This window comes from Ictalurus furcatus, chromosome 16, assembly GCF_023375685.1.
Source record: "Ictalurus furcatus strain D&B chromosome 16, Billie_1.0, whole genome shotgun sequence".
NCBI classification, from domain to species: Eukaryota; Metazoa; Chordata; class Actinopteri; order Siluriformes; family Ictaluridae; genus Ictalurus; species Ictalurus furcatus.
Window position 1 is genome coordinate 22,745,200 of NC_071270.1, and position 24,349 is coordinate 22,769,548.

The 24,349-nt window shown below is 37.6% G+C and overlaps 1 protein-coding gene across 2 annotated transcripts in view; it reads left to right on the top strand.

Moving 5' to 3' along the window:
* The window catches only part of gfra2b (GDNF family receptor alpha 2b), a 94,092-nt gene extending 71,251 nt beyond the window's left edge, over positions 1-22,841 (top strand). For both annotated transcript variants that reach the window (XM_053644830.1, XM_053644829.1), the window contains 5 exons: positions 5,790-5,899; positions 7,285-7,425; positions 7,576-7,763; positions 16,935-16,985; positions 21,636-22,841. In XM_053644830.1, coding sequence (XP_053500805.1) covers positions 5,790-5,899; positions 7,285-7,425; positions 7,576-7,763; positions 16,935-16,985; positions 21,636-21,773 — 628 coding nt within the window. In that variant the 3' untranslated portion in view covers positions 21,774-22,841. The remainder of the gene's footprint in view (positions 1-5,789; positions 5,900-7,284; positions 7,426-7,575; positions 7,764-16,934; positions 16,986-21,635) is intronic.
* Positions 22,842-24,349: the final 1,508 nt, after the last annotated feature.

Here is a 24,349-nt window from a genome sequence, read left to right on the forward strand (position 1 = left end):
TTTCACTGTCAGTGATGATTTGAGGTGCCATGTCATCTGCTGGTGTTGATCTAAGTCGAGAGTCGATGCAACGTCTACCAGGAGATTTTAGAGAACTTCATGCTTCCATCTGCTGACAAGTTTTATGGAGATGCTGATTTTCTTTTCTGCGAACCCAGAAGAACATTAAGGCTCGTCTGAATTTTGCCAAAACACACCTTAATGATCCTCAAACCTTTTAGGAGAATGTTCTGTGGAGTGATGAGTTGAAAGTGGAACTGTTTGGAAGACAGCGGTCCCGTTACATCTGGCCTAAACCAAACACAGAATTCCACAAAAAGATCATCATACCTACGATCAAGCATGGTGGAGGAAGTGTGATGGTGTGGGGATGCTTTGCTGCTTCAGGGTCTCGCCAACTTGCAATAATTGAGTGAAACATGAATTTTGCTCTGTACCAGAGAATCCTAAAGGAGAATATCTGGTCTGTAAATTGAAACTCAAGCGCAACTGGATTATGCAGCAAGACAATGATCCAAAGCATAGGAGTAAATCCTAGTCCTAGAAGTAAGTGAAAAACATTTGGTTGCAGTTAAGGGTGGCACAACTAGATTTTAAGTTTAATGGGGGCAATTAGTTGGGGTTTTTTTCACGTTGGTGATAGGTGTTGGATAACATTTTTTTGCTTAAATAAAATAAATAAAGAAAGAAATAAAGAAAGAAATCAGGATACAAGTACTTTTTCACAGCACTGTACTGTATGTGGTTGATGGCTGTTTATGTAGCATTATGGAAGGTGTCTGGAGTGTCAGTGCTTTGTATTTGTCAGAGTTTTCAGGATGAGGACTTTGCACTTTCTTTTTGGTCTTACAAACAAAAAGAGAGGCTGGTCGTTTATAGCTGCTACAATGTAAGCGATAACAGGAACTAACTTTTTTCGTGGACGTTCCACAACATTAAACATTACCATAAATGGATACTTATATGAAAGCACATGTTGTTCTCTAATAAATTAACCATTTCTAGCTTTGGCAAATTGCTGTGGTATAAGAGGAATAAAACACGTCAGGGTGTGCTGTTATAGGAAAACAATCAACTTCAGGCTGGTAACTCAGCAGTAACATCAGTAATGTCACCCTTTGTGTTGGGGTGCATCACACCACCCAGTCATTGATTAGTTTCCTATTCCAGCATGCCCCCTTATGTAATAATTAGCTTATATTACCTAGGTAGGCTGTCAAAAAGCTAAAAGGTTAGACAGTTAAAAAGACTAAAATGATAGACTGTATGCGGAAGAATAGATAGATAGATAGATAGATAGATAGATAGATCTAGACTAAATTTAAAACGTTCAGTAAGGCACTTTTTTCAGACGTACTAGGACCCACAAATAAAGCGTAATAAATAAGTAGAGGATCAACAGGATCAGGTGAATTTCTGAACTCAGTCTGACCTTCCCTTCAGACATCCTGAGTGCTTAGGATCCTGCACAGAGCACATCTGAGAGAGGTAGAGGGGGGAAAAGGAGCAAAAAAAATAGAAAAACAGCATAACGTTGCTTCATTAATTTAGCAGTGAAGTGAGCAGGAACAAAGCACAGGATACGGCCGAGAGCAAAACTGCTATTAAAGCCATTTGTTATCTCACTCCTCTGAAGCCTGTTGGTATATTCCTGAAACAAATGAACACAGATCCAGCACATTAGTTACAGGATAAATGCCGAGAGCTAAATCACGCTGAGGGAAAGTCGAATGAGCAGAACTGTTAACATTGGTGAGGAAGAGAGACGGAGTGCGTCCTCTTACTATCTATCTGTCTGACTGGTGTTTCCACCACATGTAGTACTGACCCTGATGATTGATTGACTACATTGATATATAGACAGATAGATTGACAGGTGGAAATACAGATATCTAGCTGAAAAATAGACAGACAAAGAGGAGTTATTAATGATGGGTTAATACAAAACATACTCTTTTGCTACTGTTAACAGGGTCATCAGGTAATTAACCATTCTGGTAAATCAGCCATTCTGCTTTGGCATTTCTTAATTAAGACATTTACATATTGCATTATGGCCTTTATAATGACCTGCATGATTTCCTTATTACAATTCTTACTCCCATTCCAACTTACTATGCCAAATATATAATCAAACGCCCCAAGCCATACGTTCATATCGTGTAATCATTAATGGTCCCCAGGTTTGTAATCAAACATAATTAGGAAGGTTTTGGCTTACTTGTTTGTTTGTGCATGTTAATACGCTCACCATGCTCATCCTTGGGTTATTAAAACAGCAATCAAAGCCCAGATCTGCAGTGTGTGTAATATTATGGGGGTTGAGTGATCTGCAGCACTGCTGCAATAACGTCCAAACGTTATAGTTTAAGCATCCAAGGATTTAATACAATAGAATTTGGAGCTGTTTTGATACATTAAAGTGTGATTCAGATTCAGCATTGTGTATAAAATTGCTCATTTTAAATTAAAGCCCACACTGCCTTTTGTGGGACTGACAGATACAGAAGCCACATCTCATTTACTGGGACTGACAGATACAGACGCCACACGTCCTTTACTGGGACTGACAGATACAGACGCCACACTTCCTTTACTGAGACTGACAGATACAGACGCCACACTTCCTTTACTGAGACTGACAGATACAGAAGCCATATCTCGTTTACTGGGACTGACGGACAGAAGCCACACCTCCTTTACTGGGACTGAAATAAACAGAAGCCACACCTTTACTGGAATTCACAGACACAGAAGCCACACCTCCAATACTGGGACTGACAGACACAGAAGCCAGATCTTATTTACAGGGACTGACAGACACAGAAACCACACCTCCTTTACAGGGACTGACAGACACAGAAGCCAGGCCTCCTTAGCTTTACTGACAGATACAGAAGCCACACCCCATTTTAGCTTGACTGACAGATACAGCTTTTTGTTAGCATTTGATGACTGAGAAAATAAATAAATAAAAAGTTCTTGGTAGCAGACTCTGACTTTCAGATGTTTATTCACAGTCACACAGGCAAGATGGAACGAATACAGGACTCTCCAATACAGCACTCCAAACTCAGCCGTAGATGAGGTTTGAGTGTGCGCAGTACTTGAATATGTTCCAGTCACTTCAGTGAAATTAGCAGTGCATTCCTGTGATCAGTCTGCCACGCATCAGCTGCATGAAAAGCACAAAGTAATAATCGAGAAAGCCTTCAGAATGCGGCGACTTTCAGGGCCACCATTTGTTCTGTAATAGAGGGATTTTTTGATGGCATGTTGGTGCCACTCTTATCAGAAATATGAAGTGTAAAGTCAAATGCATCATGCATTTTCATCCCAGTATGGCCGAGAAATAAGGATGACCTTTTCTCTTATCAGGTGGAAGAGAAACATTTCAGCCCCCCCCCCCCCCCCCCAACAAACAGGGACTTTTTCAAAATATTATTATTACTGTTATGTTTATAACCTGCTAGTCTTAGTCTGAGATACTATACTTATAGGCCACGGAGTGTTCTGTGATTTCTGTACACTTTTCTGGCCACAAGCTTCAGAATCTTGTTTGCAATATACTTGTACATTTGTACTTGTACATTTGTATACAATATACTTGTACTTGTATACACTTCTTGTCTTGGTTATGTTAAAACATGCATTTGTAATATGGGCTCTGATTTTCTTTTTGATTCAATCTAAATCACAGAATAAAATGCAATAGGGCATGCTGTTACAGGAAAATAATCAACTCACATGAAGTGGAGTTACTGTCATACCCTGAAGTTTATTACTGTTTTATCCCTCTTATACCACAGTAGTTTCTCAATACAAATTTTTCTTTTCCTTACTAAGCAATGATACATCGTCAACTTTTTATCTGTTTCTAGTTACAATGTTGTGGAACATCCAGAAAACAAGTTAGCCCCGATAATATCCAATATTGTTTTATATCATCTGAAAATAAGCAGACAAGAAGTTTTTTAATTTGATAAATCTTATTAAAGCTGCAAGCAGCATTGTCAGGGGCTAAGCACCCAGACTCTGTGAGCTGCACATTCACAGATGCACTACAACTGTTGCATAAGCAATCACAGAAACGCAGAGAAATACTTATAGGCAAAGGGATTCAGGAATGATTTGTAGTTTCACACATTAGCCAGTCTGTTATGGGAGAACAGTTTTGAATATCAGAGTTCCTTTAATAACTTTTGTTTAGACAGGTCTCAAGATGATGTGAGCCAAATTTGGTGAAGATTGGACAACATTTGGAGGAGTCGCAAAAAATGCATGTTTAGCGTGTTATTGTAACTTTTCACCAGTAGTTGGTGCTGTCACAAAATTTGTTGCATAGCCTCGGGTCATGGTCCTGAAGTTGCCTACCAAGTTTTGTGAGGCTTTTGTGGCAAAGTTGGTGATGATTGGACAAAATTTGTAGGAAGAATAGTGAAAAAAGAGTTTTTGACAAAATCCAAGATGGCGGAAAACGTCATTAGATGGAAACTGATGTCAAATGGTGCGTTAAACTTGTCTCGATCAAAGGATGCCTAGCGTTTAAATTTTGGACACATGGTTCAAAAGTTATGACATAAACATTCTTCCAAATTAGTCCCAAATTTGATCCAGTGGTGGCGCTAGAGTTGGCAGCACTTGGCCTATATTTGGTCAGAATATTCCTTAGACCCTCCCCAATCAGTCTGTATGGGCTGCCATAGACAACCTAGCAAGAAGAACAACAATAGGGTGCCTCCACACCTGTGCTTATACTTTCCAAGTTATGTAGCTTCCCCAGCAAAAGTACTGCAAAATATTAGCGCCCCTAGAGGTTATTTAATAATAGCATTTTGTTCATTAATGAACTTTTCATGAATTAATTTTTAAATGCATTCTGATTTAAAGAGATCGCATCAGTGAATTGCTCTAGTGCTGATAAGTCTGTGGAACCTTAATATATATATATATATATATATATATATATATATATATATATATATATATATATATATATATATATATATATATAATATATATATATATATATATCTCATTATAACATTGTTGCTTTTTATAATAATTCTGGGATTAATAAAAAAAAACTGTAAATGTTCGTATTGTAAATGAACAGAATGATTACGTATATAAAAATTCAAAGCATATTGCTGGGACAAGTAAAAATTCACATACAGTTAAACAGGAAACGGTCTGGTGACAATGAAAATGAGAACCTCGTCTCTGGTTGATTTTTTGCATCTCTACAAGATCAATGAGGACAGATGTGAGACATCTATAATAAATAAATATTGCATGAATTAAATCTGGCCCATATAAGTTTATCTGCAGTGGATTGGGATATATATATATATTTTGCTGGCATCCTTCCGTCTTCGGGAGACGATGGTGTAGCATCTGTTTCGGGTGAATTTATTTGCACATATATGTATATACTGTTTATACACACTACCGGTCAAAAGTTTGGGGACACTCGACTGAAATGTCTCTCATGATATTAAAAACCTTTTGATCTGAACGTGTGTGATTAAATGTTTGAAATCGGTGTTGTAGACAAAAATATAATTGTGCCAACAGAGAGATAGAGAGAGAGAGAGGCAACATTTCTGTAATATAATTTATGATGTGCAAAATTGCATTGGATGATGATTTATTGGAGACAGATGTTATGCTTATATTGAGCCACAGAGGAATGCGGATTTATCTTAATCCTGCTCCTATTTACTCAAACGTGTTCCTCAGATATGTTGACGTTTATTTATCTGTCTACTGCTTCTTTTTTGGATTAGATCCAGATTGGCAGACTTCCACATGAACTGCCAGACGACTCCGCACTCGATAACGAGCTGTCCTAATGACAACTACCATGGCTGTCTCGTGTCCTACGTGGGGCTTATAGGTAAGTGATTAGATGCACATCCTCACCATGTAGAGACATCTAAGATGTATATTAACAGAAATGTAAAAGCTGTGCACAAGATCCGCAAAGCAAGCAGATCTAAAGGGATAAACAAGCTAAATAAATGTAAAGGGAATTCACCTAAATTCTGTTTTGAAAAAGAAAGAAAAACTTTACATACACATGACACTAGGTCTTATTAGTGTACAACAAGCTTATGGGTTATGTAATACTTCTTAAAGGAGCAGTTTATCATTTTTAGATTTCAATTAGATTTCTACTGGCTGAAAATTTTGCCAAATGTAAATAGAACAAATACTTTAACCTGTCAAACATTTGTCTAAAAACTAAAAAAAAAGAAAGAAAGAAAAAAGGAAAGAAAGAAAGAAAGAAAGAAACTGGAGCCATGTTTGTTAAGAAGCTATCTGACATTTAACTAGAACGTAAACAATTGGGGACATGCTGTTTTAGGAAAATAATCAATGAAAGGATGGTCAGATATAACTCAGTGCAAAGAGGAGTAACTGTAACCTCCCTGATGTTGATTTTATTTTCCAGGAACAGCACATTCGGAAGTGTTTTATTCCTTTAATACTACAGCAATCTGCTAACACCAAGTTTGAATTTTTTTAAAGAACCGTGCAACATACTTTTTAACCGTTTATAGTTAGTTATGTTTATGGTTACATTCAATGAAACTCGTTCCTGTAATCCAGTCAAGTGGGTTTTTATTGTCATTCTTTCTATATAGCTTGTATACATTGGAACTGTTGTTTCTCCAAGACCATTGTGCAATGCATAACAGTACGCCAGACTACATAAAGTGCAAATACACAACAGGGTGAGACGAGTGAGGGACAATAAATACACAGAACAATATATACACAGACCATGGGCTGTAAACTGTAAACTATTTAGTAGTGTAGTAGCAACAGGTATAGCTGTATCAATTGCATTATAAACAGTCATTTCCTGTAGACGTATCCTATCTCTGACTGTTATGAAGCGCTGACACTGGAGACTCCTTTCATACATGCTAAATAAACATCTCCTCACAGAAAATTTCCCCATATAAACAACTGCTCACCTAATCCACTTCTGTGAATTATATAGTTATTATAAAAACAATGATGTATAAGAACGAGCGCATAAATATAAACCTGGGATTTCAATTCCAGTCAGAAATACTGCCGGAGTTGCTGTTAGGGAGAATTAATCAACACCTTCTGACCAGTCAGAATTGATCATTTAACAGCACTGTGGAATAATAATAATAATAATAATAATAATAATAATAATAATAATAATAATAGCATTTTTTCTATACAAAGAGAATGTGTGTGAAGAGCAGCTAAAGTGATGCACAACTATTGTGACCCCAACAGGATCAGATGTGACCCCAAACTATGTGGATGCCAACCACGCCAACATCACCATATCGCCATGGTGCAGTTGCCGTGGCAGCGGTAACCAGGAGACAGAGTGTGAAGCTTTTCTGCGTGACTTCAGAGAGAACGCATGTCTACGTGAGTGGCTTTAACATGACATGCAGCCTCGCCTAATAACACACTAATGAGAAAGAGAAAAAAAGTCACGTCTCGCATTAGGCTCAACTTTCAAACTCTGTGTTCAAAATTCTCTGTGGAGTACTGTCTCTCTGTTGTGTTTGCATGTAGGAAACGCAATCCAGGCATTTGGTTACGGAGCAGACGCTGGTTTCCTTCCGTTCACCGAATCTCATTCCGTCGTCCCATCTGAAAAACCCAACCTTCACCCTGCCATTATAACTAAACCCGACATCATCAACAACGACGTCAAACAGGTCGAGAGTGCGTGCGTTTTCTCCACATGCGCTAATCTTAAGGTACGTCAAACGCACACACACACACACACACGCTGAACACAGATCCTGTGTTCATCTCTGTGTGAATGATGCTGAAATTTGACTTTTTGTCAAATTCTTGATGCCATTCATTCAAACAGTAATGGAACGGTCTTTACCTCATTATTTTCTGAACCACTACATTCCCTCTGAAACAGCACCACTCCAGGGCCTCACATTAAATGGTAAATGGTAAATGGCGCACTTATATAGCACTTTTATCCAAAGTGCTTTACACTGTGTCTCATTCACCCATTCACACAAACACTCACACACCAATGGTAGCAGAGTTGCCATGCAAGGCACTGACTTGCCATCGGGAGCAACTTGGGGATCAGTGTCTTGCCCAAGGACACTTTGACATGTGGAGTCATGTGGGCCAGGAATCGAACCGCCAACCCTATGATTAGTGGACAACCCACTCTACCACCTGATCCACAGCCGCCCACATTAATGGCTGAACAGAACTGTGTGATGCTGTTTCAGAAGGAATGGAGTGGTTCACTGAACAGCTTTTTGAGCAACAGGCAACATTACTAATCTAGCAAGGGTAAAGTCTGATAGGGAGCCTGTAGCCCACAACTCTATGCCTGGATTAGATTCCACCCATAGAGTTAAAATGGAGCATGTGCACTTGTACAGTTGTCTATTATACAATTTGTTCCGTCATAATGCGACCAATATGGTGTCCAGAACAGGAAACAATAACCTATGCCAGTATGTGAAGAACAGACAGCTGGCGGTGTACACACTACGTAAGAATTATATAAGCATATTTTGATGTCATAACGACTTCAAAATAGCACCCGTAGTAGTAGCTGCTGCCAAGTACTGGTTCAAGAGCATGGGTGAGGCAGTAGAGTGCACCGAGGTCGGCCATGACCGAGGTCGGCTTCTAGGCTCCCGAAGTCAGGTTTTCCAAGAATTTGATCGGTTGAATAAACAAAATCTCAGAACTGTGGACTTTTAAAATATTTGATTGAAACACAATGCGCTCTTTGATAGAGTCTGAGGTGTCATTTTAGCCAGAAATCGAGATCCAAAGTTGATTAAAGTGCCTAATTTCCACAGCCTCGTTCTCGGGCATCGTAGATCAGAGGTCTCGTTAGAAATCTCCTGAAGATCTCTTTTTAGCAGTTATAACATGTTGGTTGCTGTGATTCAGTGCTATCAGACTATCAGTCACTATCAGTGCAGATTATTCTGGGTTTGGTCTTTATGAATGAACGCGATCACATGACCAGTGTGCGCTCTCTCTCTCTCTCTCTCTCTCTCTCCCCCCTACCTTTTAAAGTCCCCATGAAATCAAAATTTGGGGACTTTTAGTATGAACATGTTAACCTTAAGGTTATAAATACGCTAGTGTGCTCCAAAACAATGACAATATTCGCATTTAGAAGATATATGTGCTCAAAATGTACAGTCTCTGTCGACCACCAAAACGAATCAACCATTTTGATGACATCACTCTGCATTTCAGCTGCTCATCAAATTTTCCGTCCAATCAAATGCTCTCTTGAATCTGAAGTGTCCCACCCCCAACAGTTGTAAGATTCCTGGCTGTGAGGTAAGCTAAGCACTATTGGTTATTTAAAAAGGGGGAGGAGCCACTCAATATGTTTCAGCCACCCTGACTTCCTGTTTCAGTGGAAATCATGTCAACACATCGATAATACTATGCGTTTCAAGGCACTTCACAGGGACTTAAACTCTAGGATTCTAGTACACTTAGTGGTTTTCAAGAGTCTGAATCAGAGAGAATTTGAGGCTTCTGGTTTATTTGCTATTTGGTTTGGTTTCACGGTGCACATAATTATACGAACCAAAAAGCTGAAAAATGACTTGTAGAGCTGAAAATGTACCCGTAAAACTTTTTCATACAGTAATACATAAGCCAAATTTGGTGCATGTACAGTAGGAATCACAAAACTCAATATCCAGAACACATGGCATTTCTTCAGCACTACAGCTACTGTATGTCCTTCAGCTCAGTTTGTACCTCCACCCCAGTTTAGCAGCTCACATTGAAAAATAGACAGAGTGTTTGGGGTACTTTAAAGGTCAAATCTCTTTCTCACTGCAATTAAACTGCACTGAAGTTCACTTTGAAGCAGTGTCAGACCACCTCGCACCTCACCTGATGTGTTCTCACCTGCCTAAAGTACTACACCAAAGGTTCTAACCCCCACTTCTAGGAGATGAATAAATTAGGGCTGTTAATATTAATACTTTAATAACACTTTTAGAACACTTTTTTTCTGCCACTTTTTGAATACAGTTAACACGTTTTCTTAATTCCTAGCACTGCATAGAAACTTAGTCAGATTTCCATAGCTAAATGATACTTATTTCCAACTTTAGAACTAATTTCAAGCTTCGATCAGTCTTCTTCTCCTGGCAGATCACTTTTTCTTATTTGAAGCATTCATTTCCAGAAAGAAGAAAAAACATCTGCCAATATAATTAGAAAATGTCATTCAACAATGAGTAAAAGCATCTAAAAACAGGATTCATAATCATCTGTTAATATGAAATATTACATGAATCAAGATATTTTTCAATTTCATCGTCTTTAAAACATCACGTTTTTTGCAGTGTACGTTATTCCCCATTAATCCCAGGCAAGCTGCACACGTACAGTTCTTTAAGAATTTTATTTTTATCAAATTTGAGCTTAACGAACACAAACACAAAGTAATTAGAAACGATAATGTGATTAACCACTATAAATGTTCTCAATCATATAAGAATTATAGAATGAATTTATACAATATACTGCATGCTGCTTAGAGAATTATTTTCTACGGTTAATTAAAAATCCTTCATAAAGTTACTCAATTCACTTCCGAGACTGTGATGACTTTGTTCCCTTCCACTTCTGATCAAGAATTTGGGTCCAGGTTATTATGACAGAAATGTTTTTTTTTGTTTTTTTTTGTTTTTTTATCTAGACTGGCACCAGATAGCAATAAACTCAAACATATGCTCCTTTCTCAAGCAATCCCGGCATGGAAAGTAATTTATTGGCATTTTTAGTGTCCTTCAGCACAGATGTGTGGCTTTGTTTCCTCTCCATCACACACTGAGGATCTGAGTGTTGGATATTTATTCGTTTCTGCTTGGGTGTGTGCCAGCATTCTGTTTTCAGCACAGACTTGTTATCACAATTTACGATATTATGATGATATCCAACATTAAACTCAGCATGGCCAGGTGTGTCTGCCATGTTTTTGGTGAAAATGATGGGAGTATAATGTACAAGGAGGACATGTATGCTAAGCTTAAGTCTATCGTTTCCCCTCAATGAATATTACCGAAGCCACGACTGCAGTGGATGAATACTTCCTGCATTACAGTTTGTTGATTTCTACAGATCTTTTCATATATAATCTGAGAGAATAAATGCAATTTTATTGTTTCCTAAAGCACAGATTGTAGCCCGGAACACATTTAACTGTAAAGTAAATTCCACAGCCTCTAGGTACAGATTTACTATACAACATGAATATAATGTCAATGTGTATAATCATATTTTGTTTATTTATTAGAGCTATAGAGCTTTTTATTCCTGAACTTTCCACCCACATCACATTAGATCCAATGACATTATTTACAGGCCTACTTGATTTGTGTTATTGAGGTTTGGACCAATGTAGCTAAATTTAAATTGTGGGACTAAGTATGCCACAAAGATAGCTCAGGCTTAACGTTACGGAATCTAACGTGGCCACAATAATATCATACATATTGAAAGTCTAAGCGAGGAAGGGGTGCTGTGACAGGGTGATGTGATGTGTCCGACATTAAATGGAGTTACTGTTTCCACCCCAAAGTTAATTTATTGTATCAGAACATCCTGAAGTGATTTATTCCTCTTATACCACACGAATTTCCCAGCACTAACAAATGTTTTATTTATCAAGAGATAAAGCATCATTTCTATCCGTTTAATAGCTATGTTTAACACTGTGGAACATCCACAAATGGTTAAATTCATGTTTCTGCTTTATATAAGAAAGTTAATAAGAAAAACAAAAGCAGTGTGTCATTTACCACGAAACCAGAAAAGCACAAAGCCATCTGTCCTGAAAACTTTCCCGTGGTAGAAAACAAATGCTGCATTAAACTCAAGGTTGTAAACCGTGTTTCTTGAGCTCTGACCAGGCAAACGCAAAGGAAGTCCTACTCGGAAACTCAGGATGGTCTCCTTAACTCCGAGTTCAGCAAGTGACATCAAATCATTGTGCACTTTTACCCTTTAAATAAGTCAAACTGTATATACTAGTGTTCGCTTTCGATCAATCAGCATACAGACAAATTCGCTTGGTAAATCTATAACACTATAGGCTATACAGTTATTGGATTTGAGGAGGAAAATATACAGCAGTTGTTACAGACACAGACGCAATGTATTTTAAAACCATTTTTGATATGAAGATCAGAAATAATCATTTAAAAAGCTACAGAAATATGTACAAAATGTCATACATGGCAAGTTTCATTTGTATCTCTTTTAATGGCACATGGAGGTACTAAGTCTTTTCTCTGAGTGTGTTTTGTTTGCTTCCCACACTGACTGAACACGCACACTGTCGCACTCACACTTTTCATGGCAGGGTGATCATCACATATTATATATATATATATATATATATATATATATATTTTTTTTTTTAATGTACAGTTTTATTGTGAGTTGAAAGTGTTCTGATGTTAATCTTTGAGGGGAACAGCAGGAAAACGATACTGTAACACCACACTGGTACTGTAGGGATACTTTAAACCGAATATTGATGACTACATTTCCAGTATCTGCCTTATTCATGAGCGCCTCTTTCCCCAGAGAACATCCTTTACCTGTCTGAAAATGGATTTCGATGCGCAAACATGAATATATTTTAAATATTATGAAAACATCATGTTCCTCCCGGTTCTCCCATGCGGCCGTGTGTCATTCTGCAAAGGAAATGGGTACAGGATCATCATCATAAGTGAATGATGAAGCTATAAATATAATAGTCCATGTGAAAAAGAGGAAGAGCCATTTCCAGTATGCAGTTAATAGATACAAAATTTGCTGCTGCACTATGAAGCTGAATTCCACCACATGCGTAATTACATAAATGGCTTTTTTTCTAACCTTTAGAGGAGTAGAAATGTGATTTGTGCTCCAGAAAAAAATTAATTAAACCTTGATATTTCTCAGCCTTTTATATGAATCATTTTCACTTCAGCATTTAGCACGGCATGTTTTTTATGTAGCTTGTAGCATATTTCTGTAGCACCTCACTCAGTGCGTTTACATGGACAACAATAATCCGATATTAACCCGATTAAGACGATACTCTGATTAAGAAACAAACATGTAAACAGAGATTATTTATGACTTTAATCTGACTAAAGTCACACTCGAAGTAAACACAAATGGAATTAAGACATGTGGAGTACTCCTGTTTTAGTCGCATTATCGACGTGCGTTACAGACGTGTACAATTCAATTCAATTCAATTTTATTTGTATAGCGCTTTTTACTATAGACATTGTCATAAAGCAGCTTTACAGAAATATCAACACGGTATATAAATATTAAAGGTGCGAATTTATCCCAACTGAGCAAGCCACTGAGTGGCGACGGTGGCAAGGAAAATCTCCCTAAGATGTTTTAAGAGGAAGAAACCTTGAGAGGAACCAGACTCAGAAGGGAACCCGTCCTCATCTGGGTAACAACAGATAGTGTGAAAAAGTTCATTATGGATTTATATGAAGTCTGTTTGGCCTTAGAAGCAGCCGTAGTCCCAGCAATCTGGAATTGGACTAGATGAGAGCTCCATCCAGAGGTAGGACATCCGAAACGGATCAGGCAGGTCCGGAGAGCAGAGAGGATCAGGATGTCTAGTATCTCCATAAAATCAGTGTACACACCTTAATGTACACACCTTAATCACATTATTAATGCCGTGTGGGAGTTTTCACCGCATTGTGAGACAGGACACGTACACACACGGCAGTGCTCAACCGTTTGACGGCAAACAAGAGAGCACGGCTGCGTCTGAAACCACGTACTTGCCTGCTATATAGTAGGAGAAATATATGCATTTCAGTTACTATATAGTAGGTAAGTAAACGGTTTTGGACGCAGCCCACGGCTTCAAGCAGTCGTCTATTTGCACGTACAGCAAATGAAGCTTTCGTAAAATTATAACTGAAACACCCAAAACTGTATATGGTACCATAACGCAACTGTATGTCGATACGTGAAATTCTGGACGGACGTCGGATGGCGTGGAGTGGGGACGTAATGACGTGTGCCGTTAATCGATCTATGTTCTATAACATGTAAAACAGGAACATGAAAGGAATATTCTAAAAGCAACTCATGTAAACACCTTAATCAGAATATTATCTTATTCAGAATAAGGTCAACAATTAGATTACTGCTGTCTGTGTAAACGTACTACGAACTAAGTTTCTCAATGTGGCAGAATGTCTGCGTATTAGAGGTCAATGCTAAGTGCTAAGTACCGTAATTGTATCCATACAGAGTCTTTTTTTTTTTTAGCAATTTCCAAACACATCTGAGAGAAATGTTGACATTCCAAATGCTTTTGTCTCATTTCCGCCGTCATTGTGCGTTTGAATTGTTCGCAAAATAGACTTAACGGCAACCTGATAGCTTGACACACTATTAGCTTCTAAATTCGCCTCAGTTGGTTGCCTAGCAGCAAAGTTCTCATAATGTTAAACAGCTGTGCAACCATAATATGGGATTTTTAACGTTTCAGTTATTTTCTATTGTAAGTTAAATTTGCCAACATCTAACACAACGTGTTCACTGACATATCATTTGACAAGTTTTTTTCCAGAACGTTCCCTTGGTGGGTGGTGATTTCTTTTCACACTAATTGGATATACAGGCGAAAAATATCCTCGCTGTACTAATTATATTCCCTCTGATAAGTGTTTAATGATTTACACAATGCTAATGTAACGCACCTGATTCAGTGACTCTGAGAGGCAGGTGTGTGTGATTATGGCTTTAATAAAACTCGACATTTCTGTTGTACACGGTTTCTATAGACATTTAGTCAAAGCCTGATGGTGTCAAGCCGTCAAACTTGGCAACTTTCCAATTAGGGATATACTAGGTATGAAAACACTGTGTGATTTTCTACAAACTCTGATATCATTTAAAAAAAAAAAAAAAAAAAAAAAAAAAAACACTTTGAATGTAATGGATTTAACCTTTAAAAAAAACATTAATCCATCCCAGGCAACAGTCACATGCTTACAAGGTTCCTTTGCTGACAGTGGTGGCATTTTGCGCTTAAATGTGAAACAGGGTTGAGTTTGTTTTTGTTTGTTTTCTTCAGGCAAAATGTGCTTAACTAGCATCCATGCTAAAATAATGATTTACGTAATTGTTTTTTGTTTTTTTTTTACTAATAATTTACTTTAAATCTATAATTTGGGTAAAAGGAATGCACTTTCAATGTGGCCTTGTTAGTCAATATCACAATATTATTAAAAATAAACAAACAAGAATGAGAGGTCCTGCTTTTCTTCTTCTCTCGATCTTCATATGTTTAATATTCCAAATATCTCATGGGATGAAAGTGTTCAGGAAACAGGGCTGAGTGAATGAACTGAAAAGTACATTTTTTCATAACATATTACGGATGATTCATGTGTGAGTGGGAACAGGGTAGTTACAAAGTGCTGTCGATTTTGTAGGTTTTGAAACGTTGTTATGAAGGACACTGTGTTTAAAATGTCTTTTACTTTTATTCTACACACATGTCTGTAAATGTAATATCAATGGGACATAAATGGTATCTAAATTGTGGAATAGCCTACATGCCTACTTCTTTTGCTAGCAACAAGCTAGCCTGCTAACTATGATGAGTGATGTATATTTACCTTCTCAAAACAGTTCAACAAAAGACTTCATGTTAAAACCATAATGAACTTTCTTTTACTTTCGCACTATCCGTTGTTGCCCAGATGAGGACAGGTTTCCTTCTGAGTCTGGTTCCTCTCAACGTTTCTTCCTCATATCATCTTAGGGAGTTTTTCCTCACCACCGTAGCCACCTCACTAGGGATAAATTCACACATTTAAAATCTGTATCCTGTGTTTATATGTTTCTGTAAAGCTGCTTTGAGACAATTGTCCACTGTTAAAAGTGCTATACAAATACATTTGAATTGAATTGAATTAAATGTTCTATATTTAACTCATTTAAAGGTAAAAATAAAAATAAAAAAAGTGCTAGTTTTTTATGGTTGATGCTGTGAGCAGCCATATTGATTTGAGATCAAGCTTTTATTTTAAATTTCAGGTTCATGATTGAGTTCTTGTTTGCGGGGTGGGGAAGGTGTGTGTCCGAGGATGGTACAGGAAAATTATATATATATATATATATATATATATATATATATATATATATATATATATATATATATATATATATATATATATATATATATATATATATATTTAGCTGCCCAAATGAACAGAAAAAGAAGAAGAAAAAAAATCACAATTTCATAATTAAAACAAAATGTACTCAAGTAACAAGGAGGTGAGAAGTGCGCAGACAATTACTAATCCCATGCCCAGGGACAGGAAGTTAAAAAAAAAAAAAAAAACTAAATAAATAAACAAACAAAACAAAAACAAAAATTTTTATCCATTTTTGTAACATTATTATACAATCTATCATTAGGCTTCATGATTAATCCAGCATATATATAAAAAAACAACCATATTGATTTGATGCCACTTGCTGAACTCGAGGTTGAGGAGAGTCGATGGGCATTTCCTTTGGGTTTCTAGTCGGGGATCAGAAATTACGAGTTAAGCATTAGTCATGAAGAGATTATAACAGTTAACGCTGTGTGCTAGCATGCTCGTTTGTTACAGTTAGATAGATTTCCATTCCGTGCAGAGATTTCCCGCGCATCCAAACATTTGATTTGTCTCAGTCTTCAATAACAAATTCTAAAATTATGAATATATTAAGGATCAAATAAGGATGGGCGATGAAATTGAAACAGTTTCTGAGATTCGCTTTTCATAACACACGGTTTTGATGGATGTTTAGTGGCGCTTCTATCTTCCGCAGTCATATTTTCCTGTGTCTGTGTCTCCCAGGACGGTGCAGAGAAGTGTTCTCCCTCCAGCAGTTTTGAATGTGCAGATGAGGTAAGACGTCAAGCGCAGGGAATTTCAGCTCATTTCCAGCTGCACAACTTTGATTACCTCGGGTGTGTTGGGAGCTCGGGCGAAACACAAACGCTTGGGTGAAGAGTCGAGCCATTGAAGGGCAATACACAAAAAGCATGAGGTCCTATGACTGTGTACTTGACAATGTCCTGTACGAGTGACTCAGGCTGTCTCTTTAGATCTTACAGCAATACATCTGTCATATTTAGGATAATATCCCTCCTGTGCATCTCAGTGATGATTGATATAAACAGTGGTGATGACAAGAATCCCACAAGTCTGTTCCCCACGCTCAGGATTTCTCCTGATGGAAAGTATGATTGTCTAGGTGGCAGTAAGAAATGACACACCACAGATTCAGATATGTAAACACCAGGCATGTTTTCACTCAAAGATTTATATATTTAGCTCTTTCAGACTCTCAGTCACATCAGCTCGCTAATTCTGAAGACAATAAAAAAAAAAAATGTTCAAATTAAATTTGAATGCAGCAAACGTTCACAAGTTAGTCACATAGTTTAAAACATGAAGCTTTGTTCTGTTTTGTACTTTCAATCAGTCTCAGCCATTATTTTTTGACATTTTGCGAAAGAAACTGTCATCACACAAACACATCATTTTATACCACAGCGCTGCTGAATTCTCAAATCTAATTGGAACGCAGCTCTGACCAGCTGTAATTCAGATCGTAGGTTTTTATTCATGATTCGAGAACATTATTGTCGTATACACAAGGTTTCTTGCATAATGAGATTGTTAGTTTGCACACTTCCACAGGTTCTGCAGTAGCAATAACAAAGAAAATTATCATCTATAAAAAAAATTTAATAAAAGGGGTTCAAGTTTAAAAAAAAAAAAAAGATAGAACATACACACACACACACACACACACACACACACACACACACACATATATATTATATATATATATATATATATATATATATATATATATATATATATATATATATATATATATATATATATATATATATATATATATATATATATATATATATATATATATAAAAAATACACTACCGGTCAAAAGTTTGGGGACACTCGACTGAAATGTTTCTCATGATCTTAAAAACCTTTTGATCTGAAGGTGTATGATTAAATGTTTGAAATCTGTGTTGTAGAAAAAAATATAATTGTAGATGCTAAAATATTAAATATTTGGATTTATTTTGGATTTTTTTTTTATTTTTTATCACAACATAATTCCTACAGTTCCATTTGTGTTATTCCAGAGTTTTTGATGACTTTATTATTATTCTAAAATGTGGGGGAACAAATAAGTAAGCAATCTAACATCAAAACAGTGATGCTTTTCCTAAATCGAGAAACAGTTGTTTGGGCTACAGTTTGACAACAGCCGCCATCTAATACAATTTTTTTTTTCAGATTTACTAGGATTTGTACGTTCTGAAAAGAATGTACTGGAAACACTAATAAAAATCTACTGTAAAGCTGGGACACAGTCTGGAATGCTGCTGCGAGTCAAAACGGGATGCTTTAAGCAGCAATTTATTATAATGCCTGTGTGATATACCAAAACGTTCTTCTTTTATCGTTTAAGACTGAAGAAAAGCGTGTGCAATGAAAGTACAAGTTTTCGAATATTTTTTAAAGTCATTAAATGATTAGTTTTTAGAGAGTCAGCAGAGATGTGCAGCTCTGTGCACAGTGAGAAGTCTGTGTGAGCCGTATGGAGCAGCGGCTCAATAAATGAGAGCATATTTCTTTTTCTTTAGTTTGAACAGAAATATGGTAGAAATATAGTTTTAATTTGGATCTCATTAAGGCAGTGTTTAGGTCAGGCTAAAACTCAATGGCATCTCCCATTAGTATTACTAGGAGTATCACAACCTTTTATGTACCGTGCACAGGGTTGCCAGATTGCACGTATTGCAAATACACACTATATGCCCAAATATTTGTGGACACCTGACCATCACACCCATTTCAGATTTAGTGCCCCTCCCCTTTGCTGTTTTGATAACCTAGGGTTGTTGGTGTGCGTGTGTGTGTGTGTGTGTCTCGGTGTAAGGGTAGGATGTAGGTGGAAGTGGTAGATTGTGGCTAATGAGTCTGACACCCCTGGAGAACAGGCTGTCCCAGACTTTGTACAATTTACCAGACTTTACAAGTGTGGCCAGTGAGTGGCCGGCGTGATAGAGACCCCCGAGGACACTGTTAGCTCATCTGTACACTCTCCTGTTGTAGATGTTCTGCAGTGAGAAGAGATCTGTCCCTGTCCCTTTCTAGACTGTCAAGATCACCTGCCTTAATTATTTCTTGTCCTGTGCATATTAATACTAATTATCATCTCTATCGTAACAACTGCCACATAAACGGGTACCAAAATTGTCTAATTGTGAGGTAATATGGTGGGGAGACATTTATTTAACATTTATGGAAGGAGTCTCCAGTGTCAGCTGTAACTCCTTGTTTTCCGATCTTGCAAAGTGTTCTTTTTTTTTTCATGAGACAATTTTAAACAGAGGCTCAGGCCACATCACACCAGCCTGCCACTGATTATATTCCTATAACTGCAAACAACTGTAAACTGTATTTATAATATGCACTTGCATACTTACAGTATATTGGGCTTTTTTTCTTGTTTTTAACATTAAAATCTCAGAAATAATTCAGCACTACTTTTTCAAATTGAAATTCATAGGTACTGCTAAAATGAGATCTAATAATCAAATAAATAAACGTTTCCAGTGAATGACATGCCAGTTAGTTAATTTGGCACTGCTGGATATTAGGACAGTGACAGCGTAGTTATTTGTTGTAGTCATGAACACTAGAATGCGCAGGGACTGGAGGAGCTGCCTGAATATTCTGCAGACTTAGAGATGTTGGTGATGAGGATGATCCTGATTATACAAGCCAGTGAGGGAGATGATTCTGACAGCTCGACACATGGTCACATGGTCTTGTGATTACTGAAGGGGGAAAAAAGTTGGTAAAACGGGCTAGCGGTGGTCCCTCGGAGACAGGAAATAATGATGCTGTTACTCAGCCCAGCCCCTGTATAGTATATTAAATAGTAGATAGCTCAACGTTCCAGTGCCTTCAGTCAGCTTATCCATCCATGACTGATGTGTAAACACTGGGTGCCTATTCAGGCAGTAGTGCCCTGATGACAATAAAATGTTTTACTCAGCTAAAATGCTGCTGAGGTGACACGTTGGTTCATTTTTGACATGCAACACATTTCTGATTAAAATCTGTATATTCTAGGGGTGGGAATAAGGATATTGTCTTAATATGAATTGGGTAATCAGATTGAGGTGTTTACATGACTCAATACTAATTAGAATATTGATTAAAATTAGTTTACATTTTTTTTTTTTTTTTACTTTAGGCCATGGCTCTTTTACTTTAAATAACTTGACTCACAAGAAAAGTGTGAACCCTGGCAGAAGGAGGCACACGTGTCTCAGTGCTCACAGAATTGAAGTCATACGTCTGAGTTTCTCTAGACAATTGCAAACACCTTCTCACAGCACCTGGCATTTATTTTTATTGACCAAGCTCGTAAAACAGAAGTGAATCCGATAGCAATGTATTAAACGGCTATTGTTGTCAACTGTGACCTAAATAACAGCTTCTCGATTTAGGAAACGCCCACTATAGAACTTAAGACAATAAGATGTTTTTTGTATAAGCTATGCATGATATTAGTCTACCACAACATCACACAATGCCATGCCCCTCCCAGTGCTTTCAACTAACGCAGCTCAATAGCACTCTAGAACAATCTCACCCATGCTACAAGAATGTGGTATTAATATTAGATTCGATTCATCTTTATTGTCACTGTGTACAGAATACAAATACAGAAATGCAGTTAGCATGTAACCAAAAGTGCATATTATATATATATATATATATAAAAAATATACCTATCCATCCATTTATTATACCGCTTATCCTACTGGGTCGCGGGGAACCTGGAGCCTATCCCAGGGAGCATGGGGCACAAGGCGGAGTACAACCTGGATGGGGTGCCAATTCATCTCAGGGCACACTGACATCCACATTCACACACTACGGACACTTTGGACGAGCCAATCAGCCTACCATACATGTCTTTGGACTGGGGGAGGAAACCGGAGTACCCGAAAGAAACCCCTGCACACACAGTGCATTGGCGGGAATCAAACCCCCAACCCTGGCGGTGTGAGAAGAGCGTGCTAATTCTAAGCAACCGTGCGCCCTGTATATAATTATTATTTTGTGCAAAGGTATTGTATGAGGTAGAGAAATGCATCAGTAATTAATCAGTAATGTGCAAAGAGGCAACAATGAGGTGTAAGGGCAAGTTAACATGGTGATGCAAATGACAGAGACAAATGGTATTTAAGATTGCAAACAGCATTTATATTGTACAGTACAGTTGTTGCTGTTTTTTTTTTACATGGGTCAGAATGGGGGTGTACAGTTCAGTGTCTGAGTTCAGGATGAGGTCAAGTATATAATATCGTGATAGCGATGCAATATTATGATGTGACTATTGTTAAGCACTTAATTACTAATAATATGTTCACATGTTACAGTTAAGTCTGCAATTTTCCACTTCATCATAAGCTTGTCTTTCCTTTTCCTTTACAGAACGTTCTGGACTCCAACATGGACGGCTCCATCGACTCCCACCAATCCGAGAACGACAGACACTCATCCGCGTATCTGTCCAGCATCTCCACGGCAACCATCGTCCTGTCCATCGTACTTGTCATTCAGGTCGTGTAAATAAATCTCCGAGTCCACAAGGGCCAAAACAATCAGCTGGACACCTCCAGTCCAAACACTGACATTGATCTCTGTCATTCTCTCTATCTCTATCTCTCTCTCGCTCTTTCTCTTTCTGTGTGTCTCACAAGCCATTTTTAACAATTTTCGTCAAAATGAAGAGAAGCAGCGACTGCAGAATTGTAGTCCTACAGCACGGGAAGCATCTCCGTGACTATTAGCTTAGCATCATGGGCTAATCAGGGGGAGTTTTGAGAAAATTGGGATTGAACAGCCAAAGGAAGTAAGAATGCAAAAAAGCTTTTGTGATGTACAGGTATATAATCACAGGAGACCTTTCATGGATAATTGAAACAGCATGTGGCTGTCAGATACAGACGCATTTTCCATAATAATGAGCTTCTTCTTTATAATTACATCCAGCTGAGCAGCAAGTTCTGTAAAATAAATCTCCACACAGCTGTCTGATATGGCAGGACACATGGTTCATATGTAAAACGCTTTTAATTTACAGATAAAGTCAGGTCCAACAGTATGAGTTAGCAGAAATGACTTTTTTTTATCGAATCAGTTGTCAAACACTAAGGCTAGTGGATGACTAGAAATATGGATGCTTCACCCCAGACCATCTCTGATTGGCTGACGCTTGGTCATGTCAAAGTATGTTACACTAAAAATGGAAATAATATGGATAATGGAGATCAATTTTCACACAATGCCACGCCTCAGTTGGCATGGCATCTTCAGCACTGAGTTATAAATAAGGAATAAAACATGATAGGGTGGCCGCTTTACGTCTTAGGCTGCATCACACTCCTCTGTCATTGATTATTTATCCATAACCGCATGACCTGCAATGCTTTCTTCCTCTCATTCCACAGCCATTTGTGCCTACATTTATGGTTCATTTGTTACTAATTAAAGAGCAACCCGTCATGTTGTTATCCGTTTACAGTTACATTTAATATTAACTCCTGATATCCTTTATGCTATAACAAGTCTGGGAAGACATTCCTTCAGAGAATCTCCAGCGCTGATTCTGGAGACTCCTCCGAAACATGCAAAATAAACATCGATTTAAATCTGTCCCTGTATAAACTGTCACTACAGTATTGAGAATTCAGCAGCACTGTGGTCTGGTAATTATTAATGGCAAGTACATTTTTGTTGATCTTACTCAGTTAAGCTGTTATTCAAGAACAGACATGAACCGAGACAAATACACTATACGGCATAAAGTATGTGGACACCTGACCATCACACCATTATGTGGTTCTTCCCCAATCTGTTGCCACAAAGTCTAAGCACATAATTGTATAGAATGTCTTTGTATGCTGTAGATTTACAGTTTCCTTTCACTGGAACTAAGAGGCCCAAACCTGTTCCAGCATGACAATGCCCCTGTACGCAAAGCAAGGTTCATGAAGACATGGTTTGCCAAGGCTGGAATAGAAGAGCTCGAGGGTCCTGCACAGAGCCCTGACTTCAACCCCACTGAACACCTTTGGGATGAACTGGAACGCTTACTGTACCCCATTCCTCCTCATCCACATCACTGCCTGAACTCACTAATGCTCTTGTGGCTGAATGATCACAAATCCCCACAGCAACGCTCCAAAATCTAGTGCAAAGCCTTCCCAGAAGAGTGGAGGTTATTATAAGAGCAAACTCTGGAATGGGATGTTCAAAAAGCATATGTGAGTGTTATGGTCAGGTGTCCACAAATGTTTAGACGTATAGTGTATGAGCTTGAAATCTATCTAAATATGTTGTCAAATTTCAGCATATACCATACAGTGTATTAAGTTCAGACAGAGTCCATATAAATTTTTTTCTTAACCAGTAGCACACAGTTTTTCCACCCCTTGAAGTGTTTTGTGTTCTCATCCCTGCTGCTTTCCTTTAATAAGGCTGTGCTGAATTTATATCCGATTTTAATCATGATCACAGATTTCGGCTTCCTTAATTACCTAATCAGTACAACATTAGAGAGTTTGGCTAAATAGGATAATGTTAGATCATTTTGTATAATGATGCTGGGGTGATAAATGATGAGCTCCCTATTCACGTGTTTAACTGTTTATTTGTTAGTGCACTTACTGTATTCATTTATTTAAGTCTAGCTGTGCTTATAATTATCCTGTAATATGATATGACTTGAGTAAGGCCCAGTTTTATTTTGATTGAATATTTATAGTACAACCCCAATTCCAAAAAAGTTGGGACGCTGTGTAAAAGGTAAACAAATGAAATGTAAATAAACCCATATGTTATTCACATTAGAATATATATATATAAAAAAAACATATCAAATGTTTAAACTGAGGAGATGGACCGTTTTAAGGAAAAAAAATAAGGTCATTTTGAATTTCATGGCTGCAACACTTCTCAAAAAAGTTGGGACAGGTGCAGCAAAAGGCTGGAAAAGTAAGTGCTACTGAAAAGAAAGAGCTGGAGGTTAATTGTGAACAGGTCAGTAAGATGATTGGGTTTAAAAAGAGCATCTTAGAGAGGCAGAGTCTTTCAGAAGTAAAAATGGGCAGAGGTTCACCAATCTGCGAAAAACTGCGTCTACA